The sequence below is a fragment of the Daktulosphaira vitifoliae genome, unplaced genomic scaffold, assembly GCF_025091365.1.
Source record: "Daktulosphaira vitifoliae isolate Bord-2020 unplaced genomic scaffold, ASM2509136v1 Scaffold_1, whole genome shotgun sequence".
In the NCBI taxonomy this organism is placed as follows: domain Eukaryota; kingdom Metazoa; phylum Arthropoda; class Insecta; order Hemiptera; family Phylloxeridae; genus Daktulosphaira; species Daktulosphaira vitifoliae.
The window spans coordinates 41,023,059-41,047,795 of NW_026099572.1; the positions used below are offsets into that span (position 1 = coordinate 41,023,059).

The 24,737-nt window shown below is 23.5% G+C and overlaps 1 protein-coding gene across 3 annotated transcripts in view; it reads left to right on the plus strand.

Annotated features, from left to right (window-relative positions):
- The window catches only part of LOC126903896 (head-specific guanylate cyclase), a 98,558-nt gene that overhangs the window by 53,742 nt on the left and 20,079 nt on the right, over positions 1-24,737 (plus strand). For all 3 annotated transcript variants that reach the window (XM_050682470.1, XM_050682479.1, XM_050682487.1), the window contains one exon: positions 20,688-20,826. In XM_050682470.1, the coding sequence (XP_050538427.1) occupies positions 20,688-20,826 (139 nt within the window). The remainder of the gene's footprint in view (positions 1-20,687; positions 20,827-24,737) is intronic.

The window sequence follows — 24,737 nt, forward strand, 5'->3', positions numbered from 1 at the left end:
TAATCGATTGAAATTTTACTTCTTTGATGTAGAAACACAATTAACAGAGAATAAGGTGAATAGTTACCCTATAAAACAAAATCCAATAACTCAATTGTTTTGAAGTTTAATTTTTATGAATCAATATACTAGTAATCGTATACACATTCATTATAAATTAATACCAATTCAATAATTAAGTTTTACTTTTATTTCATGAAAATATTCCTATATGTTAACAAAATGCCTATTCGAAACGCCGTGACATGCATATTATATCATTTTCAGCCAATGTACATTTAAATATCAGCATTGACACAAAACAAAAGACTTTACAAGTTTAGTTGTCTAAATTTAGAAATTATTACAATATTTTATAAAAATCAAAGATTCAATTTAACTTAATTGGCTTAGTGTAATCACCAGATGAGTTAATTTATTTTATTTTTTTAGGAAAAGGAATGTTATCAATATTTTTTCATTAAAAGCAATGATAAAATGTTTTTTCTAAATTAAATATTTCCACAAATAATAGAAATATAGAACTCGTTTTTGGACTAAATTATATAATAAAATGATATTTATTCAAAATTAACAAAAAATTATGTTTTGAATCAATTAGACTTATCTGGTTTTTACACCAAGTCCTTCAATTGAAATTCTAAGAGCTCATTCTAACTACCAAGTTTTGTTCCTAAATTTAAAAATTTTATTTCAAAATTACTCTATTTGTTCGTTAACTTTCTTATAACTAATATTGCTAAGAAAGTTTTTGTTCATAATTTAAAAAACAACTGTTTTTACTATTAAAATATTGAATAGCATAAAATACTGTTATTTGCAAAAGGCCTTTTATTATACAGACATAATATAATAATTAAAAATAATTATATTTTGACTAACTAGTGAATATATAAAAAAAAATAAGTCATAGAGGATTTATATTTTAATTGATGCTTGTCTTGTTAAAAAGAAATATGTTTCAATTAAAGTTTATATAACTAATATAAACAGCATATGTATATGAACTTTTTGTTAGGCACGTGTAAATTTACTATATTTCCTGTATAATACGCGTAAAACAAAACATGGAATTGTAGAAAACCCGCTGTAGTCCATTATTGTATAAGACATTAAAGTTTTAATGGCAAATTATGGAAAACAGCCAACGAAAATTAAAGGCATCCATCGATATACACTACACATTAGTTTTAAAAGTTTTAAAATTATGTCAGAATCCTAAATTATTCTAAAACATTCGTTGACTAATTAAATTTATCGTAACATAAAAGCAAACTGGAACTCATTGATTTTGTACGATAAAGAAATATGCCAAATAACTTCTAACCATCATGAATTGGACTTAAATAGGAAAATTATTTCGTTAATAAAATAATTTCTACTATCTAAACTGCTTTCATTGACAATACGCAATATGACGTTAAAAATAAAATAGAAATTAGAAAAATAAGAAATCGTATGAGTTCAACTATTTTCACATCATTTTGATTTACAAACTTCTTATTTGCGGTTTGCTATCCAAAACACTCGCAGCTGAATTAATTCTTATATGTGGCCTTTGTGGTTTACCGAACTGCCTGGAGAAGAGTTTTGTACGTGTATGTATATAACGAAGACGTGTATAACCACAATAAAGGCAGACGAGTTCAATAGTTTGATACGAGAAGCACAATAAAACTGACAGCTGTAAGATATATGAAATCCCAGTTCGAAAACCATTTGTAGTAGCTCGACATTGAATAACTCATGTTGAGTAATAAATTTGATGTTGGGAATTTATCCTATAGTGTCATTTACCCTTCACATCAAAGGTAAAAGTGATAATTATAAAAGTACACTTCTATTCTATGTATGTTTCCTGTACGTTCGATAAATACAGTTATTAAATATACGTTGTCTAATAATCAAATTGCTGAGGAAGACTTTTCATTAAGAGCAAGAGCATTTGAGTGAAAATCCACATAGGACTCACTATAAAAATATTTACGGCTACACTTATAAAATGGGTAATAATAATAAATGGTTAAATTTTCTTAAGGGTCATTATTCGCCGTAATATTAAAAAATGGACTTCAAACGTAGGTTTATACACTGATATTGTTTAAAATCAGAGTATTAAAATTAAAAAAATCTTTTGATAATACTATCGAGGAGAATTTTATTACTATATTCCATGATCGTAAATTTCAATTATGTCTACAGACAAAAATGTCTAAAATAAAAAGAGACCCATAGGTAAAAATGGGAAAGAAATTTAATGTGCAATGAACACCAAGCCATTGATTGCAGATTGTTTCTATTGAACAAACAAATATTGTACGCACATTGGAAGAGAAAAACCCTTAAGCTTTCTTTTAGTATACTTAATTTATGGACACTAATATTTTCAAAACCACTTTCCAAAAATATTTATAATTCACAACGCTTAATTTTTATTAAATTTTTTTTCTTCTGACGGAATCTATTTTTAATAACAGGGATACCGAATGGCTACCACTTTCAGTCTTTACTATTTGCACTAAAATTTAACCAAAATAATCACTAATAATAGAATAAATAACTGATGTAGAAAATAAAGTTGATTTTAATTACTGTCAGATTTGGGTTGTGTATTTATAGTTAACTATTAGTATAGTATTGAGAAATGTGAATTTTTAATTTATTAATATTTTTTATCGACTATATTTTGTTGTTTTTAATAAAATAAAAATAAAATAAAGTTTATATTTTTAACATAATTCTTGGTCATTTCATTGATTTTGTTATTTTTTCCTATTCACTATTACAAAATTACTTTTGCCATTTTTTTATGAACGTCTGAGATCTATTGGATTAATTCCCATTTTTTTGGTTAATATTTCCGTGGCCAATTTTGGTTTGAATATTTTTATCTAGAATCCAAATCATTATTAAAAATGCTTTTGTATGTTGGCTCTATTTAGTGAATGTTATTATACAAACCATATGAAATCATATCTAATTATTAGTTTACTATATTTTTTTTTGCTTTCCTTAAATATAAATTATTAGTTCAGAGAAAAAGAAACATAGAAAAGAAAATACTTTCTAAAATATTTTTAAATTTGTCATAAGTACATAACATAAGTTCTAAGTTATTTTGAATATTAAATAAAATTGTTCCTTCAAATTCGCAGTATAAAGTATAAATAAATTTAAACTATACTGTATATATCTATAATTTTTTTAAAAAAGATTATGCATAAATAAATAATTTCTCAATTTTTTTTAGCTTTAATGTTAAGCTTATATTAAATAAAATAATGTTTTTTAAGCGTTATATTTTAAACTACGAAAACCTTTAGCTTAGTAATACATAAGTATATTTAAAAATTGTGACGGGAAAGAACTCATTAATCTAATGCGGTATTTTTATGTTAAATATTTTATTTATAAAATTAATAAAAGTGTATTAGCGTTCACAAATTTTACTTTTTTAAACTATAACACAACTTGTACAAGCTTTAAATTTTAATCGATAAATACCATTTTAACACTTGTCCATCAACTTATTGCTTAATTTTAAACAATATCAAAAACTTTACCTGGATAAACATTTTACTTACGTGTGAATACATAAAGAATAATTTAAATGCAGTTGGGACTAAGAAAAAATAACTGAAGTTTATATATGAAAATCAGATTACATTGGTATATTGTTTTTCTTATTCGTTTTATTCTTTACTTTATTATTCAAAAAAGAAAACAGCATTGGTAATATATACAAATATATATATCAACATTTTTTTAAATTTTTTATTTGACTCTAATCAAATTTAATAGTTTTATTATAAATATTATTTGTATTTAAAACCTTCAATTAAAATATTATATCCAATCTTTTAACTTTAATTTTAATATATTTAAATATATTTAGTATGTGTTCATAATAATTAAAAAATTAAATGTATGCATTTTAATCAATTTATAATAATATTTGTATACATTTTGATAAATTTATACCACACTATTTGTTGAAATAAAAATTACTTACTTGCATAAATGTGATAACTGATTAATATATCGATTCTCGTGACGAAGGATTTCTAAAATTAAATGGTCAACTTGAAATTTTCAGCATTAGATTTGCTATGAGCCATCATTGCTTATTATTTATTCATCTTTAATGCCATTAGTATTATTTCCTTTTATTAATATAAGTCATATAACATAAATTATTACATGAAGAAGTAAAATTTACTGTATAATCCATTAGAGACAATCAGACACCTATTAAACTAGTTTGTAATCAACTGTAAAGTTAAATTATATAGTAACCATAAATAAAATTTTCTACTATTCATAGCTAATACATAAAATAAATAACACAGAAATTTTCCTCAATTTTCGGTAAAATATTCTGTATTAATTAATTAATGTTATTAGGTAATTAACAATAAAATAATATTAATTATTACGTTAAAATTGTGTACCTATAATGACGAAAATATCCATAATTCACGTAATTAAATTATTCAAGTAATGTAATAAACTGATACTTTATATTAAATACCACCAATGGCGTATTTCGAAAAAAGCACGGAAGTACATGCCTCGCCTCATTGATATAAAAAGGTTAGATGACCTTTTTTATTTATCAATATCTAAGTAAAATAAAGGCAATAAATAAATAAATATTCATGATAGTTTGCCCATAGTAATTTCTTTCGTGCTCTTCCTCCTCGCTATTGTTATGTCTTATCAAAAACAATTCTATTACAGAACAACAATGAAATACTATGATGTTTACTAATAATAAGTAAGTATTTAAAATTATTTATTTCAGTAATAATAATGGCAATTAAGTTATTCTTTATTGTACTATTAGAAATGGTCCGTTTTCCTGATCTAGTGGTCATTGTCTAACATTATGGTAGCAATTAAAACCATAGAATATATTCTATATATGTACATTTTCTATTAGTTTCATTGTATAACTTCCCTCTGCTAATTTCCAGATAAATTCTGCCCATTTAACGAATTCTGATCCTCCTGTAATACTCTTGTCATTTCATAATAATAAAAAAATTACTACGTACTAACAGTTAGATATGAAAAATATATATATTTTTTTAGTTACTTCATTGTGAACTACATTTACTTAATAATATATGTAAATAATTACACTTAATTTGATATATATCAATAATCTCTATTACTTAAGAACCATAAGTTATTAAAAAAAATACAATTTTTTTATTAATAAGATATTTTAGTAATAATTCAACGAAAAAATTTAAATAAAATTGGGAACTCTTTTTCAAATGAAATTTAATAAAAACTTGCATTGTGTTAGACAAACACCAATACCACTAACCACTTTTTTTACGTTATTACACAATACGAACAAATTTACTCAAATTTATAGTTCATTTAAGAATATAATAAACATAGAATCTTTTTAATCCAAATATAATTTTCTTAATGATTTATTAATATTAAGCGACAGTAATACAATGCATATTATTATAAAGAATAAGTTACAGTTAAGTAAATATTTATTTATATAATACATAAAAATGTACAATATATTAATCTTTAACGAAAAAGTCAATAACTTTGAAATAATAATAATTTTTCATAAGACTTATTAAAGTTGTTTTTTGTGTTTTTTGAAAATGTTACATATACGTGACACTTTGAACATGTTTAATATCATCTGTCTTCGAAGCATTGTCACGAATTTTAATATCATCTGAAATGCATACTGACTTTTTTGAGCTTATCACATGTTTATATTATAAAAAAATTTAAACTAATAATTGAAAAACGTCAAGTGTTTTCTATTTTAATTGTATAATATGAATATACTTTAAACAAAAAAGTTTTATGTTGTGAACAAGGTATTGAAAAATTATTCATAAAAATTTTAGCAAACAACGGTAATAAAATTCAATTATCTAAATTTTATTTTAAATAACTCTCAGTAAAATAAAAAACATTTATCGTAAAACAAGAGTTATCATTTAAGACTGAAAAATACTGAATACCTAAAACTGCTTTTATCATAGTTTTTTAAAAAATGAACACTCGTTATTAAGATTATTTTAGTAAGAAACATATATTAAAAAAAAAAAGTATTTAATAAATTCATAAGACGTGATAACGTCAAGTACTTTTTCAATAAAATTTTACCATAAATCAAACTGACTCTTTAATTTTGAATTTATAGTCAAAATAATATGTTATGTGTCATATACGTAATATATTGATTTATATTTTCTCGTTAGAAGTATACATAATAAATTATTGTATTAATTTAATATTTTAGATACAACTACATATAATGAAGTTCATAACCCATAAAAATAATTTGCTTTAACACTTAAATGGTTTACGAGGTAAGACACGTACAACGCTTAGCAAACTTTGAAAATCTCAAGTTTTAAGACGAAGTGAAAAGTTATGCTGTAACAATTATTTATTTTATAACCATTATTAATTTGAAGTTTGAAACTTTGTCTTTGTCACAGTATATTTTTATAAGCTTTGTTTAATAACCATTTATAATTTTATTATTACGAGTTTCGATACACCAAGTTAAGAAACGTATATGCATTAAAATTCTCAATAACCAATTCATTTATTAATACAGATGTTTCCAATATTGAAAAAATCATTAACTAATAACTGAATAAATACTTTTTATATAGATAAATACATCTATATCAATATAAAAATATTATTCTTCTTAATAATGTTAGACGTGATACCTCCATTGATAGATTGAATCCATTGAAGATAGCATAATTTACTAAGTTATAATAAATAATAAGAATTGAACAAATTTTAATAAAAATACATCGATAACCGATATTTACATCAACCGAGTACTAACACAGTTGCATTTTAGATTCTTCTTTTTGGATTTTTCTTGAATTTCCTTTCAGTATACTCGATTTATTTAATAATTACTACTTTTGAAGACTATAGTTTATAGTAAATTTGAGATGAATTTAAATTAAAATTATTACTATTGTATTTTATGAGTATCTTTTTATAATGAGTATTAATCACAACACATTATTCTTGTTGACAAAAATAGAATAAAAACAAAGTATAAAAAATTGTAATGTAAAATAATTATAGTGTAAATGATAATTGAAAATTATTTAAAATAATGTATATTTTATTTCAATTCCAAATAAATGCATAATATATTGAAACTAATGGTCATAGCAGTTTTTAGAATAACAGAAAAAATAAAAATGTTTTTCATATGTCTTTTGACTTGTTCAAATGCAATCAATTGTTGCATTTTTTTTTTTATTGGTTTATGTTTTTATAGAAAATGTTCATCAATACCGTATATCAATTAATCAGATTAGTGAAAAAAGATAACGGTCCAACTTTTCAATATTTGTATGTGTTATATGTATACAAGTGTAAATGACAATCTCAACATTTTACTAGCAATGATTTGATAAAACAACATATTTTACTATATTTTTCATGATTATACTATAAACATACGCTTAAAAGTGAAATTCAATCTATAATGTCGTACTGGAGATCAGTGTTGTTAAAAAAACACTGTTTTAACAGTGCTTGTTTTAAACATAACAATCCTGCTGAAGATATTTCAAGTAGATTGTATCAAGGGGAATCGCATGAACTTCAGTCAAATCGACATTTGACCAGCCGGTTACGCTCGCATTTTATTATCGATAATTTCCCCATTCTTGTAGGCCGAAACCACTACTTTGGTCGTTTAGTGGGTAAATATATAATATATTTTACATCTTGAACTAGCAGAGTATTGCATGTTGATGACAAGTCATTATGATAATATATACGGTCAGCCTTTATCGGTCTGGCGAATACGTCTACTTTACGGTTTCCCAGTAAAATTATAGCCGACTTGATTCTGAATTACGGCCGCAAGTTTTAATTAAAAATGCTATGCGTTTATCATATACTTTTCGTGTACAAATCACACGAAACAAACATCGTAAGCAAATAATTAAGTAGTCTTATGTTTTTTTAATTCAACATTATCGATAAAAATACAACATTGAAAAAAATTCCGCAAGTTTTGTTAAGAGAGAGAAAAAATGTTTATAATTAAACAATTAAAGTGGAAGTATCAATTAAATTTAAGTTACCCGAATAAATATATTACATTATTACAGTTACATGTTTCTATAATTTTTAATTGAATACACATTTTTATCCAACGGTCCAAAATCCATTTTAAATAGCCTAAACAATGTATAACAGCGACTCCGACTATAAATAAAACTGTACATAAGTATATACAACTTTTGTTTCATATCAATAAGAGCCATAACTCAAAAATCCATATTTTACACAATATATTGTAAAGACCGCAGATAAATATTTTACATTGTTTAAACAGTTTAGCATGCAAATAAAACCACTTTTACTTTAATTAATTATATCTTTATTTGATAAGCTAAAAAACCGTGAAAGTTAAATATCGATTTAAAAGTTTCAATTGGCTTTTTAGCGTTATTTGTATTATAATAGGACCCTAAAGTTTTATGTCATATTTCATGTTTATAACTTTTAAAAAACAATTTTGTATTCCTTAAGCAATATTGGAACCATTTTGTAAGTTTTCCAGCAGATTATGGTTTGGAAAAATAATATTGTAACAATCACGAGATAAATGTAAAAATCATTTACATTTTATTTTTCTTCTATTTATTATGTTATTTTTTTGACATTAAAACAATATCTGAAAAGTACAGATAAAACAATATTAATTTTATACTGAACATTGATTGAATGTTTCATTTAGTTGAAAACATGTAATTTTTTTTTATTTGAATTGAAATTTTTTGTTATACTTTAGCTTAATGATCAAAAATTAAAAACACACTCATTGTATCTATGTAACTTGAATCTTAATTTGCTTTGACCTCAATTCTTAGAAACTATTAACTGAACATTATAAAACGTGATCTTTGTTCGAAAGTATTGTTCATTTATGTAAATTCACGATGGTATTTGTAATATTTTTTAATAAAACCATCTTGGTGTGCTTCCATTTAGGTGGTTTATATATATATATCACTTATATAACTTAAACATCTATAGATGTTTAAGTTATACGTCAGTGATGAAATATGTTTTTTACATAATACTAAGGTTATATTTTTCTTTTTTTATTAGAAGCATAAAAAATAATACTCCCCCTTCACAGGTTTGATACATTCATTTATTTGCATTTCATTTTTCAAATTTTTCATCTAAAGAGATTTTAATTTCCGTCGACGTTTGTCCGCTTTTTATTAAGTAATGTATAAAAAAGGTCAATCAAAGTTTTTCAATAGCCAATATTCTATTAAACTTTTTATCAATATCATTTAATGTTTATAAAAACAAAAACTTCAACCAAAGTTTAAAATTTACCATTTTAATTTAGTTTGAAAAATAAATTTGTATTAAAAACCATTTAACATTAGTTTTAATGATTTCAAAATAAAATTAGGAAAACATGTAAAAAACAAATGGTGTCCGACCATTTATTTAATGTATTACGGTCAAAGTACAAAATAGGTCCCGTGGCAGTAGCTTGTTACATTTTTTTTTTTTAGAAAACCACTCACTAATGTTCAAAATGTTAAAACTAAAAAGTATACAATGAATTATAAAGCGGCCCTTCGTACAATATGTGTTTTACCTTAAGGTACTCGCGAGAGACATTACTCTTAACAAAATTGACAATATTTCATATGGTTATATTTTAACCAATGAATTGACTTTTTAGTGTTAATGTGTGAAAGTGTCAATAATCATTACAAAATTACATAACTAAATTGAAATTTCATTTGTGTTTATATACAAAAATATAAATTTCATTTGAAAAGAAACTTCCTATACAATGATTTTTATTACCATATACATTATTATCATTATGTATAATTATATTATATATGTATTATTGATTATAATTGCAACTCAGAACTCAATGAATGGCTACTAACCGTTTTCTCTAGAATACTTCTTACACATTCTTCTCACAATGTTTTATTGCTATTTAATGAATTTACGATGAGACGGCGTATTAAATAGGCAAACATGATACACTTGTTTATCAAAATCTGTAATAATGTATTCACACATCATTCTATAAAAATATCTTTTATGAAGTTAATTATGATAAATAAATTTAAACAACTCAATGACTGTAATATAACATTAAGTGCTTAATTCTCGTACACAAAAATTGATTTTATTAAAAAATGTATTATTGTACTTAGCTATACTCAGCTGTACAGCTATAAATAGTCCAATAGTAACCAACAATTTTTATTTTTTACTGAAAATTGAATTTTCTTTTCACTTATACGCATATTTTATACCATTGCTTTTAGCTCCAAATATAAACTTGTCTTTAAAAAAAAGGGTTTTAACCTTTTCGTTTAAATCACTGAGTATGAAAACCCCTCATTTTATACAAATGCAAATAGTTCTGAAAATATTCTCTTTTCGCAGAGTCATCTCTTTCAAATGAATAACTTTTATTTCATTAAAATTTTATGAGTCCATATTGTATACAACCCATCTTTTACTTTCAACAAAGAGTATTAAATAATTTAAGCGATAAAAAAATAATAATTAAATAATCATAAGGTCAAAAAAATCTAACAAAGTTTCAAATTCTAGACTTGCACATTAAATTATTCGTACTAAAATCAAAATTAATCAAGTAAGTATGTTAAAAAGTGTGACATTTGTATGATAATTAATTTACAACTAAAAACAAAAAAACTACTTCTTGTTATTTTAATTTTTATAATTTAAAAAAGAAACTGTTTTTTTAGATGAAATAATTTTTATAAAAAAAATTAATTTCTATAGTTTTCAATAGTTTTGTAACACCTATCTTCTTTTTACCTTCATTTTCTTCGCCTTAATCCCAACTACTTGGGTTCGACTACCCTTATCCTAAACACCTACGATTCGTTAAATTACATTTAGACTACGTGTTACTTGTAATAGTTTTCAAAATATAGTAGTCACTTTTATTGTTCAAATTACTACAAGGACGGAAATTAAAAAATATTAGCAAATAACTTTCACTAATTTTAATTCTTAATTATGTAGCTTTGAATAACCGTTTCTCAGGTTCTTAAATAAGTTTCAGCTATTAATAATTCAATAAACCAGATAAACTTAAAGGGTATAATTTAACAATAATCAAAGTGAAGATTATAAAGAAAGACTATTAGAAAATAGCATTAGTAATGAATTTTCAAAACATAGAATATAATTAAGTATGAACTATAAATAAATAAAGTAACTAAGGTAAATCGATTAATTAAATTTAAACTATCCGTTGTGATTTATTCAAATTAGAAAAAATACGCATCCTTAAAGATACAATTATTACAGTTAAGTAAATACAATTAAACATTAGAATAAATTAATTTAAATTGTCTTTATAGAATGAAATACTATTAACACTATCAATTATATAAGAAATTTATTAAATTTTAGTTTTCGATTTCACTTTTTAAAATTAACATAGAACACTCTACAGTTATATGCATGTATAGATACACCTATATAATAGTTTATATACTAATACAAGATCTGAGCCCGAAACTTTTAGTAGTTGTTATTCTAAGAATTATACTCAAATCTTCACAAATAAAATAATATAATCATTAACATTTTATGACTTGCTTTCAAATATTTGATACAATTAATTTAAAACAGACCAACCAAAAAAAAAAAACGACGAGATATAGAGTTTACTAACAATATAAAGTTGTTTTTATAATTTATCGTTCTAAGTGCATCGCAGTCAAATGTCAGAAACAAGCTTTGTTGTGTGAGGTCACGACTAACTCCAGGTCATTATGATATTTTTCTCGATTATAGCTTGTCTCTATGGCAAGCCAGCCACAATTGCTCAAATTCCAAAAACCGAAACTGACTATTTTCAAGAACGTTATTTTAGAGAAAGGTAATCGCTTCCCTTGAACGAATGCTATCAATATTTTTCAAAGGCAAAATTTGTGAAATATTTTTAGCCAACAAAATGTCCATGCTTTGGTAAGCATGTATACCTAAGTAAAAAAAATAGGCCAACTTTTTCTAAAGTAAATTTTAAACACGCTCCTGATTATTTTACAAATAAAAAAAAAAAATTTGTATTCACATCAGAATACTTTATAAGCTAAAAAAATATTTATAAAAATAGTAAAGAGCAATTCTTAATATTTACATATAAATTGTTCACGAGTAACAAATTAGTTTTATACACATACAGAAAATCATACAATGTATTAATTTTATGACATAAATGAAACTCTTATTTTAAATTGCGGTATTTTATTTGAAATAATTGATATCAAAATTAACTATTGTAAAGTTAACTATTGTATCAACACAAATTTTAAGTACTATTCAAGTGATGATAGCATTAAATATTTGAGTAATAACCTTTGTATTTTTTTTTTTTTGATATGTTTAATGATTATACATTGAAAAAATTATACGTTAAATTATTATACTTCTTTAGTGATATGAAATTCTTTCTAATTATTTATTTTTAGCATTCATATTAAAATAATGAAACAATCGGATGAGAATATTCACGAATTTATTAAAAGTCACTATCCATATACATTAGCATAATAAGACTAAAAAAAACTAATTTTATAGAGTGCTAATTAAACAAAACACAACCATAATTTTAATAATTATATTTTAAATAAACTTAAATGATTTTTCAAGGATTCTCGGTAATTAAAATTTTTAGGAACTTAAAAAAAAGTTCTTTACAACAACATGACTCACGGAGCCACTTAAAGTTAAGAAGCTCATTAAAAACAAGACTTATGATAAATGTTATTTCAAAAATATACTAACCAAAACTTTTAAACATTTTAAATGTTTATCTTCCACGCCATTAAAAAGGTAGTGTAATATATCAAACAACTTGTACCAGTTCGAATTGTATGTAGTTATATGAATGTACTATTTTTTATGTAAAATAATGCCTTGAGTTAAAAAGTTACGTACTAATTTTATTGGAAGAAATTAGTACTCAATAATTAGTAAAAGTTCTTTTGAAATTTAATAAAGCATTAATTTATTTTGATAAAAACAAGAATATAATAGGTCCCTTGTGGCTAATAGTATGTACATCTAAAAATATATTTAAATATTTAAATAAATAAGCCACAAAAAATAATAAAAAATCGAGTATATTATTTTGAAAACTATATGACAATCATCAACGCTAAACACAGTATATGATAATATATTAAAATATTTGTTGGGTATAAAAAATGTACAATAACTTATTCACAAAATGCAAACATTGATGTATTCCTTCTTCGTATAAAAACGTATATTTTAATATTTAATACATGGTATTTTATAGTATATGAAAACGTTTTACAATACACTATGATTTCTCATGTACGAACTTTATATCTGAAAACATTTATTCATCCATGAAAATTTAATGACATTTCCCACAAACCACAAAATATCCTGAAAACACCTATTTTGCTTTATCCAATTTGTATGTAATTACTTTAATATCAAATAAGAAAACTTAACAAAAATTTGAACTTTTTATTTTGTTAGATAAAATACTGTTATATTCTTAATCAACTTATAATTTGGATGCCAGCTATTTTATAATAACACTCAATATTTTTGATAAAACCGTTCAGATTAATAAAGTTATTTTAACATCCTATACAATAGTATAATTTTATATATCACTACTTCCGAATTTATTAATTTATATATAATTGGCTTCTAAATGCCTTTGTTAATGCGTTACTAAGGTTTCCAAATATTTATGAATTTCTATTGTGTTCTTAGTATTTTATCATTTCTATAACTCCTTTATTTTTATGACGTCCTATTTATATATTTAATTTACTTCTATAGTTTTTTAATTGTTATGCATTTCTATGGCTTCTTATTTATTTAACTTTTCATTTCTATGGCTTCTTATTTATTCAATTTTTCATTTTTATGGCTTCTTAATTTTTATGCATTTCTATGGCTTCTTATTTATTCAATTTTTCATTTTTATGGCTTCTTAATTTTATGCATATCAATGGATTCTTAATTTTTTTATTTATACATAATAACTTAAAAAAATGTATTGATGAAAAACCGAAATTTTTTTTATTAAATTTAGGATTTTTATTAACTTTACATAAAAAAAGTTAAATTCGTATTTTGAAATCTTGTGGTAACATGAAACTTTAATTAAATTGTTCTTAAATTTTGTATAGTTCCTTTTTTATTAATTTAAATAAACAAAATAACAAACTTCCTAATGTTTTGTTGTGAAATAGATGAATCCCTATTTAACTCAAGAATTGTTAAATCATTTTATATTAAAATATTTTAATCTATCAACAATGTAAAGAAATATGTATGTTATAAACAACAAAATTATTTTTTTAGAATATTTTTAGTAAGTTATAAGATATTAATAAAAATTTAATGTTATTGTATTTCTTTGTTTGAAATACATGGAATAATATTAGGGTATGAAAAAGATAATACACTTACAATACAAGCATATAATAAAAGTGAAAATAAATTGAGAAATTACAGGTAGACATCACAGCTTTCAAACGCACTCAGCTCATTTTGCATCTTTTTTATACCGAATATTTCAGTATATACGTATTTGAAACCAAAAAATCATACTTTACAATCACATTCGCATTCAGAACTTCAAATAACCATTATGGTTGGATTCTACTGACATTCTTTATATTACCGAAAAAGTATATACTTTTTTATTACCATAGCTTTCTTACGAAAAAAATTGCAACCCAGCAAAGTGGAGCGTAGCATAGTTGGGACTAGTATAGATGATGTTTGACAGTGACTAAAATCTCTATCATAAAATATGCATTGATGCGAATTTGTTAAATTTTACTATAATTTGTATATAGTTTTATAATTTCTGTGTATTGTGAAATTTCTCCTAAATATACTCATAGAAATGCTTGTTAAATTATTCGTTTATTTAAAAAAAAATTTTTTTTTTTAATTACGATATTTTTACCTCAATAGCCAATTTTAAATAGCAGAACAATAGTCAGAAATTTTTTTTTAATTTTTTAAATTTAAGAGCTTAAAATTGATGTAAAATTACATAAATTAAATTTCTTTTAATTATTTTGATACTAAAGAAATATTTTTTGTTTTAAAAAAGTAAAAAATTGATGAAAATTATACGATTTAAGTTATTTTACTTAAATTTATAAATAAAATCATCAAGCCAATTAACTAATGCATGCAAATAATATTATTTCATGTGTTATTTAGTATGAAAATAACTAGAACACCCACCATTTATTCATTTATTTTTTTCAAATAACGTTTGAAATACATTCTCGATTATATAAAGACTTGGTCAGTATACAATCAAATATTCGTTAAGAATTGCGATAAAAAAAAAGGTTCAGAACTAGAATAAAATGTAGCTTATTTAAGTATTTGTAACATTGGAAGAACTATTTCACCAACTCACGTTTAGCAACAGAAATTGATTCGATAGTTTTTCTAGAGATATTTTTGTACCTCTTTAATGTAGGCACTCGTTTGTATTGTCTAAAAGAGCAATGCGAACAGTCAAAAGGGCACAAGCACATTAATTTTCAACGCACTAGCCCATCGTCATTTTCATTACTTCCTAATGATAAATAATACCTATACAATTTAAAAGAGAACGTTAATAAGTGTAGATCTATCAAAGTAAAGTGTCTCATATAACTTAGCCTCATTTATAAGTGTAACACTTCTTATTTTTATGATATTTCTTAAACTCAAATATAGAAAGTTATTTTTAAAGCATATTGGTAATTTTTTACACTACAATAGGATTTAATTTATAATCTGCAATCTCCAACAACTATATATAGTTTAATATTTTGACGAAAATAATTTTTTGAGTTTGAAACAGAATTCAAATTCAACTTAACAAAAAAAGGAAATTTTGNAGCATGTCAAATTCAACTTAACAAAAAAAGGAAATTTTGATGATGAAACACAACATTTTGAATTTGAACAATGTTTAACTGTCATACCAAGAGAAAAGAAAAATGTCATCATCGTAGTAACATAACAAGAAATAAACATTAAACATAAAATACTCCGAATAAAACACTTTTTTTATTTTTATAAATTTGGTGTAGTGTAACGACCTTTATTGTTGAAGACCTCGCCTAAATTCACTGTGCATTGTTGATGATGGGAAAAGCAAAAACATTTTCTTGTGAGAGTAAATTTAAACTAACCGACCTTTTATAATTAATTATTTGAAATTCTATTGTATAAATGAAAGTAAAAAGTATGATGATTAAAACTACTTTAGTCGAAAATAATAAACAGTGAGTGCATTTTTATGTAATGCTTACAACTTATTTATGAAATTAATTTATAGAATTATGAGCTATACTCAATAAAAAAAACTTACGATTAATCAAAATTATTTTAATAAAAATATCTAATAGCCATTTCTAAAAACATTAAGGTTCGCGTTTTTTTATTATTTATTTTTTATAGCTATCAATACATAGCTCTACAATTATCTTTTTGTTACTTTTATTATTGGAAAATGATTTTTGTTAAATAAGTTATGCCACGATTTTCTAAAAATTTGCCTTAAGATAAGTATGTGGATTTGTTAAAAAGTTGGGTGGACGCTATTTTAAGTGTACAAAAATTCATACATTTTTTTAAGGGTATACATGTAGCACAAGTTATGGTAATGATTTTTTTTTTTTTTTGTAATAATAATATCTATGAAAATATTATAATATAAAAACGTATCTAATAAATACATTTATTCATATAAAAAATAGTCAAAAAGATGTAATTATTTAATAACCTAAGATTTTAGATCACTTAAACATTTTTTACATACATGTAATGGACATTTTTAATGCATGCAATGTAAAAGAAAACTTTGATAAATAGTAATAAAAATTTTATGTTCGTGTATGAATTTTCAATACTTTATGATAAAATTATACTTGTTGTGTGTAAAGTTAACATGTATAATAAAAATATCACACTCGCGTATGAAAATTATTAGATCATTTCTTATAATGTACCAAAAAAAAGAACATTTCTGTGTGAAAAAATTTTAATTACCTTTGAGACAAAAAGATTATTTTTATTTTCATTGCTAATGAGCAAATTTTTATCTAGTATAATTTTAAAGATTTAATCACACTGACTAAATAAAATAATTAACATTTTCATTATTGCATACGGTCTTTTCATTAAGTTTTTAGTGAAGTATCATATTTAAACGAAATGATGACTACATAAGCTCTACGAAAAACAGTGAAAAAATAAGTGAGATAATTAACACTTGTTGAATATTTGCTTTTGGAAAATTTTAATTATACATTAGTATCATGTTATTAAATCGGTTAAGATAGCACATCATTAATAAGTGGATTATTATTGATTTTGCTTTGGACTTTCTTCAAGAGCTAGCTAATTTAAATTATCATTTAACAATGATTTTTTTTTTTACAACCCATAATAATATAGATACATAATAATCTAACCAGTTGTTAGATTATTATGTATCTATCATTATACTGAGTGATTCGCTTATCACAAACCATTTAAAATTAATCGAAGAATAAAAATAATATTAATAATTTTTTTATTTGTTTCTTTTAGTTTAATGTTTCTCTCAATTTTTCACTCTTTTTTATGTTCATCAGTTATACTTTTTAATGGTGTCAACATCAATTCCTTCAATACCAACACCCCAATTAACTAAAATATTTAATGGATAATGTTCTAATCAAGAAAATGGCTAATCGATAACAATTTTTGAACCAGTATTTTGGAATTTATTAAAAACTTAAAGTATTAACTGGAGGTGAAGAATGGGTGCTGTTTTTTTATAGCTAAACATTTACCAGCCGTACTCATCCTCTCATCTACATATAAATATGTCAAAAACTTCTGAAATACAGGTTCAAAAGTTTTTATCGACAAGTTATTTTCTTAATTATATTACCTATAGAGTTAATTAGGCATGTTACATTTAAAAAATTAAAGTTGTCACCCTTATAAGGTATAATGATACTATAATAAACTTAATGAGNCCGTACTCATCCTCTCATCTACATATAAATATGTCAAAAACTTCTGAAATACAAGTTCAAAAGTTTTTATCGACAAGTTATTTTCTTAATTATATTACCTATCGAGTTAATTAGGCATGTTACATTTAAAAAATTAAAGTTGTCACCCTTATAAGGTATAATGATACTATAATAAACTTAATGAGCGTAATATTTAAAAAAACATTAAACTAAAAGAAACAAATAAAAAATTACAAAAATTATTTTTATTCTTCGATAAATTTAGTGGATCATAAGTAAATAACCCTGTTTATAGATTATTATTTATAAATAATAATCTATTGCACACAATGGACCTACATTTCTAAGAGCATTGACAGTTCTTGCTCCCCTCAATAACAACTATAAATAATAATTTTTGAAGTTCAAAAAAATCTATTTCCTAAATAAAAAATTATATTAAATAATAAAGAGTGTAATAAACTTTAATTTAAATTTAAATTTATACTTCTAATTAAATATTTCTATTATTTAATAAAGCTTTATTAGGAAAAAATTCTATTTTCTTATAGTTAATTAAGACTGATATATTTTTTAACGACAGTACAATTTTTGACAGTTTTTTTCATTGGAAAAATCTCTTTCTTGATAAAAATTACGGCCCGCATAAAATTTCGAAAAATGATAATACATTTTAGAAATACTCATCCCTGGTAAGTAAATTACCACGTATAAATATTGTATAGTATATGAATATTGCAAAATTTTCAGTCATTTGTAATATCATTGTACTATTATCAATATATTTCATAATAAAATCATAATGTTTACTGACACTCAGAAACAACATGCATTTTTTGTAGTTTTTCTGTATAAACTAGATTGACATTAAACTGTGTAACATTCCCTTTAATAAATAAAAAATTAAGTGCAATACGAAACAAAGTACCGTTTCGAGGAACTAAAAAAGTTATTTCCGCCTTTTTTCTTTAACTATAGAAACAAAAAAATATAACTGTAAACTCTATACTGTATTATCTAGATACTAAAAACTCATCCAAACGCTCAAACTTTCTATTTTATTAAAACTTTGTTTTTTGAGAACACTCCTTTAAAAACTTTTGAATCACATTCGCCGACCTGAAGGCTACAAAAACTGACTCTTGGTTATTAACCTACGTGGATAGTATCACGATGATCAATTTGTCTTTTGCTTTAAAAAAAACTAAATAATCGACACGTTCTCAGTAAGGTATACAGCTTGGTTTTGTGACTGGTCATGAAATCATGACTTTTCCTTTCTTTTATTAATAGGACACAATAAATAAAATTGTCAATACACACACTGCACAATACGAAATCTGATCAGATAAAGTATTGTAACATAAAATAAAGAAATTTTTATAACTGAACTTCCAATCAGTAAGACTATTTACAATCTTTTAGATTGCCTATTTTAAATAAATTAAATTTATCTACTCAGACTCATTTAAATAGGAATTATAAAAAATCACCATTTAAAAACTGTTGTCATTACTAAAGTAGAACTGTTAATATTTACCATACAACAAAGAATTTTGAAAGTAAATAATTTCCCAGTATATATATTTTTATTTTACTTTAAGGATAATATTCTAGATTACCACGATTATTTTAAGTGTTTTTCAAAACTATACAATTTAAAAATTAAAAGTACAAGTATAAATATCCACATAGAACATAAATTTATTTAAGTAAATGTATCAGATAATTTTGAAATAATTCTCATCGTTCAGTCTTATTTAAAGTAACTAAAGTAGATTATTACAAAAGTAAACTATTACTTTGTAAGCCTGTCAATGGAAGAAAATGAACGGTGCAAAACATCCAATATAATGCATTTTTAATGTATTTGCGATAAATTTATATTTATAAATTAAATACTTATAAATATAAGTCAAAAATAATTTTAGTACTTAGTACGTGAAATAGATTTTTTTGTTATAATTATTATTGACGAATATTTAAGAAGTCTTATATAAAAGTACAAGTGGCGAAAAACTTCTAAAAATTTTAAAAATTATAATTAATGTTTTACAAAAATATTTATTGATGTAAGAGAACTATTGAGTTTTCATTAATTACGACTCCCTCAATCCCACAAAAGTTTTCTAGTTATGTCCCTAAGCATTTTAATGTGTTGAGTTTTGTATTAATGATTGAAATATTAATAAAAGGTAGTGGAAATTATATATATTTCAGTTATCTCAGTTTACATTATTAAATTGAATGACCATAAATTTATCAAAAGGGTAAAGGTTGTAACATTAACTTATAACTTTTTACATTTGTTTGTTTTTGATGAAATAACACAAACGTCAAGATTGATTAATACGAAAATATTTATAAAAAATATCCATGACACAAATAGATTGCGTTTTTACTTCTCTTTTTAAAAATAAAATGGACGGTTAATGATGCTGACTGAAATTCTTTCATTTATTTTAATTATATAAATAATCTGAAAAAATATTTTAAGATGTAGAATAATAAATATTTAAAAACTCAACGTTTACCAAAATAAATTTGAATGCGTTTTTTGTTTACTTCTAGGATGGACTTCGTAGAAGAATGGACAAGTTAAAAAGTTCAATAGAGGAAGCTAACTTGGCCGTAGGGAAGGAGAGGGAAAAAAACGTCAGTCTCCTACACATGATCTTTCCTCCTAACATTGCTAAACGGCTTTGGCTGGGTAAGTTGCCAGTTGCATTATGAAAATAAACATAGGCTATTTTTATCACACTTTATACCTAACCTTTTTGCCAAATCAAACGGAAATGGCTCTTAACGCCACGATAGACTATACGCGGGTTAAATACTACACTTCGTATTATCCCCAAGGATGAATAGATACTTCAGGATATCACAGTTTTTACGAGAATGAACATTTAAGATACATCCGCTAAAGGAGGAATATTGGGATCTTACACAAAATAGTATTACACTAAAACTAGATTCTTTTAAGTTTCTCTGAGTTTGTTATTTATTGTCAATATATCCATGTCATGACTTGTGTTTTATACAACACTGGAAGAACTAAAAACAAAACTAATTTTTTGAGTTTTCAAACTGTCGAACTGTTGATACGACAACAAGGATTTGTAATTTAAATACTAATTTTAAAAATCTGTATTCTAAGAATGACCTAAATTTATTCTGATAGCTCAATTTTGATACAACATTAATAAAAAAAAGTAATACTATTTTTATAGTTGATAAATACAAAAATATTGTTAGCTAAGTACTTGAATAAAATAAAATTTTTGAAAGTAAAACATATTTTGATTTGAAACTTACTTTTTTACCCTAAATGAAATATATATTACATTATAAAAATAGTATTATGTTTAGTAGATTAAATAATATTCAAACAGCCTTTTTTTCAAAATGAAAATTAATTATCCAATATTCTACTTTAATTTTTTAAAATATATTTAGAAGCAATATTAACCTTTAATTTAATACTGTAAGTTACTTACAATGAATATTTAAGTTGATACTTAAGCTACGAACAAAACTATTTTTTTTCATTATCTTAATCATTTAGCCTTAACAAGGGTGATATTAATTATTAACTTGATGGTTTTTTATATCACGTCATTCCTACCTTATTCGCTAATAAATATCGCTTTAAATAAGTAATGTAAATAGTTAAAAACTTAACAGATTTTCAGTGCATTTAATCAATACTTTTTATGTAAACACCATACTATAAATTCGTGAGATTATAAAGTTCTTTCATATTTTTAACAATATATTTAACTCATCAAAAATAGTATTTAAGGTTTATAACGTTGCCTTATACTATTAAAATATCTTTTATCAATAATAACTATAAAATGTATTGTATTATACATTGTTTCATATTACATTATAACGTTTCCCTTTGTTTAAATTAAGTTTCATAAAATACATCGCGCTACAACCTATCTATATTAATATAAACTATAAAGAGTCTTAACGGTTAATTCTTTAACAAAATTTGAAAGTAAACCTTATATAATTTTACGTATATTTTAGTAAGTCGAATTCACCAAGTCGTACATGAAAATTATAGTACTGTTGAGTTCTTATAAACTCTGATGTCTATGTGACTATGTGCGTAGTACTTTTTTATAGGATTTTCACAATGGAAAAAGTAATTAAGATGATTACACGTATAACGCCATGCCATACTCTTTGGCTAATAGCCAATACAGCATGTTTTATATGTAAACTATAATGTGACAAAGCACGTTAGGTATATTCGATACTAATTTAAACGCAAAAACTAAAATAACTAAAAATACTCGCTTTTAATAACTATAATAAATATATATATATATATATATATAAATAATCAACAATGAACTAAAAAAATATTTATTAGATAGTAAATAACAACACTGGGCATAAACGAGTTAATAAGTTAAAATTTTTAGCTTAACAGAGATGTTTAAATTTTACGTTAGGTTAATTTTAACTTAATTTATTTTAAAAAATACCAGATTAATTGAACTTTAACTCGTCAACTTTTTTAAATTTAACTTAATTTTAAAGAGTTAAAAAAATCAATAACTTGCTCACCCTTGGTGACTAATAGTAAAAATATAACTGTTATATTTCAATGTATTAATAAATAAGTAAAAAATATATATTTTTTATTAAGTTAGAATAAATCTATTAGTTATATAAATCTAATAAATGTTTTTAGCAGTCAAATAGTAAGAAAACATATAATGATAAATTTGAATAGCATATAAAATATGAAAATAATATTTATTTGTTAAAAAAATTATTAAGATAAAATTATGACCTTACTGTATATTTCGACATAAATTATCCAACAGTATATTTTTATTTGGGTACGTATCTAACTCCAAATTTTATAAATACTTTAATAAGTCAGAATTATATAAATATAAAAAAAGGCTGTATAATTATAAAAATACCTGCTATTTTATAGTGCATCTTGTTAATTATAATATACTCGAATATAACGAAAATTTGGTTAAAGAATCATTTAAAAAAAATTTTTCAACAAAATCATTATTCTTTCAGGGTTGTTGTAAGTAAATATGTAGTATTATTTAATAAAATATGTTATTTAAACTTTTAAAAAACTTCTACTGCTTAATATAAGTTTGAAATAGTGTATTGAAGTATTCTAAAAACTACTAATATATATTTTTCATTTATCTATATCTTTATGGTAAAAAAATTCACTATATCCTTATTTTATACAGGCATTGTTATCGAATGCTCTAAATATTAATAACAACAACTCTTTATTAAAAGATTAAGTCTATGAAATTTAATAGAAGGTTCTCTTTAATAATTTCTCTCTAGTAATTTAGTCATCATAAATGAGATATAGCATCAAAATATATTAAATAACACAACATAAATCTTTATACGTGGTCAACATGCCTAGTAGGTAAGCGATATTGTAAAATGTTTAAAGCAATAGATCATTTCACAGAAATAATATCCGTTAAATTTAAGGCGATTTATGACATTTAGGTATGTTTACTATACTAGCGAGTAAAAATGCTTTTAATGCTTTTCGTTCCGTAGGTACATACTTGATAACACTAGTATCATTTTCATCAAAAACCTTTGTATTTTACTCTATTTTATACTGAAAATATACACTCAATAAGTATTATACATAAGTTTTAATTTTTTTATGCAAAAAATTGATTATTTTTCTTTAGGAAAAAATGTATCTTTCTTTTTTAAAAAGCATTGTTGATATTTTTTTAATAAGTTGAAAAAAACAAACATTTGGCTAGAGGAAATGTGTTATAATTTAATAACTTTTTTCATCTTACAATACATACCAGTAATTTTTATAAAACTTCGCCGTATACAAAAACAAAATATCACTAGGAAAGTATAGAATCGTTATTTTATATCATTTGTCTTCATACTCATAGATTCTCAAGGGTGAAAAAGGTATACCCTAGATCCTAACAAAAAACGAAAGTTAACATACATAATACATCTTCTAAATTACAAAAACTCGTCCATTTAGATTCCGTTTCGGTGTATTGTCTCATCGTTCCCTTTCAATTATGATACTATTCGTTTATAAATGGATTTTCATTGATCAATTTATGGCCATAAAATGTCATTTGTTTAAATTTAAGGTTTAGTCCATTGCACTGTATAATTCTAATAAATATTTTCTTTTTGTTTACTGATGGAAGGAGTAAAGTAAAAGAACCACAATTGTACCTTAGTACAAATTAGCATAGTAAATAAATTTTCTAAATTAGTTCACTCAAAGGAGTAATATAATTATTTAAATTAAATTGACTGTATTAAGAAACATAGCATTTCAAATCAACAGTGTCACATTAAAATATTAGTTTACCGATTTTGGAATGAAAGTAATTATAAAAAACCATTCCCTTTGTATTTCTACATAAATTAACTTTACAGGCAAATGTTTTGAATGAACATAGATATTTAAAACTTTTAAGTCCTTACTACAATCGTCGACCAACCAATTATTTATTTTATTATCCGGAGTTTCCGGTCCCTTTACAAATGTTTAATTACCCTATTTTAATTAACCATTAAAATTAATAATTCATAATGAATAATTACTCTATAGAT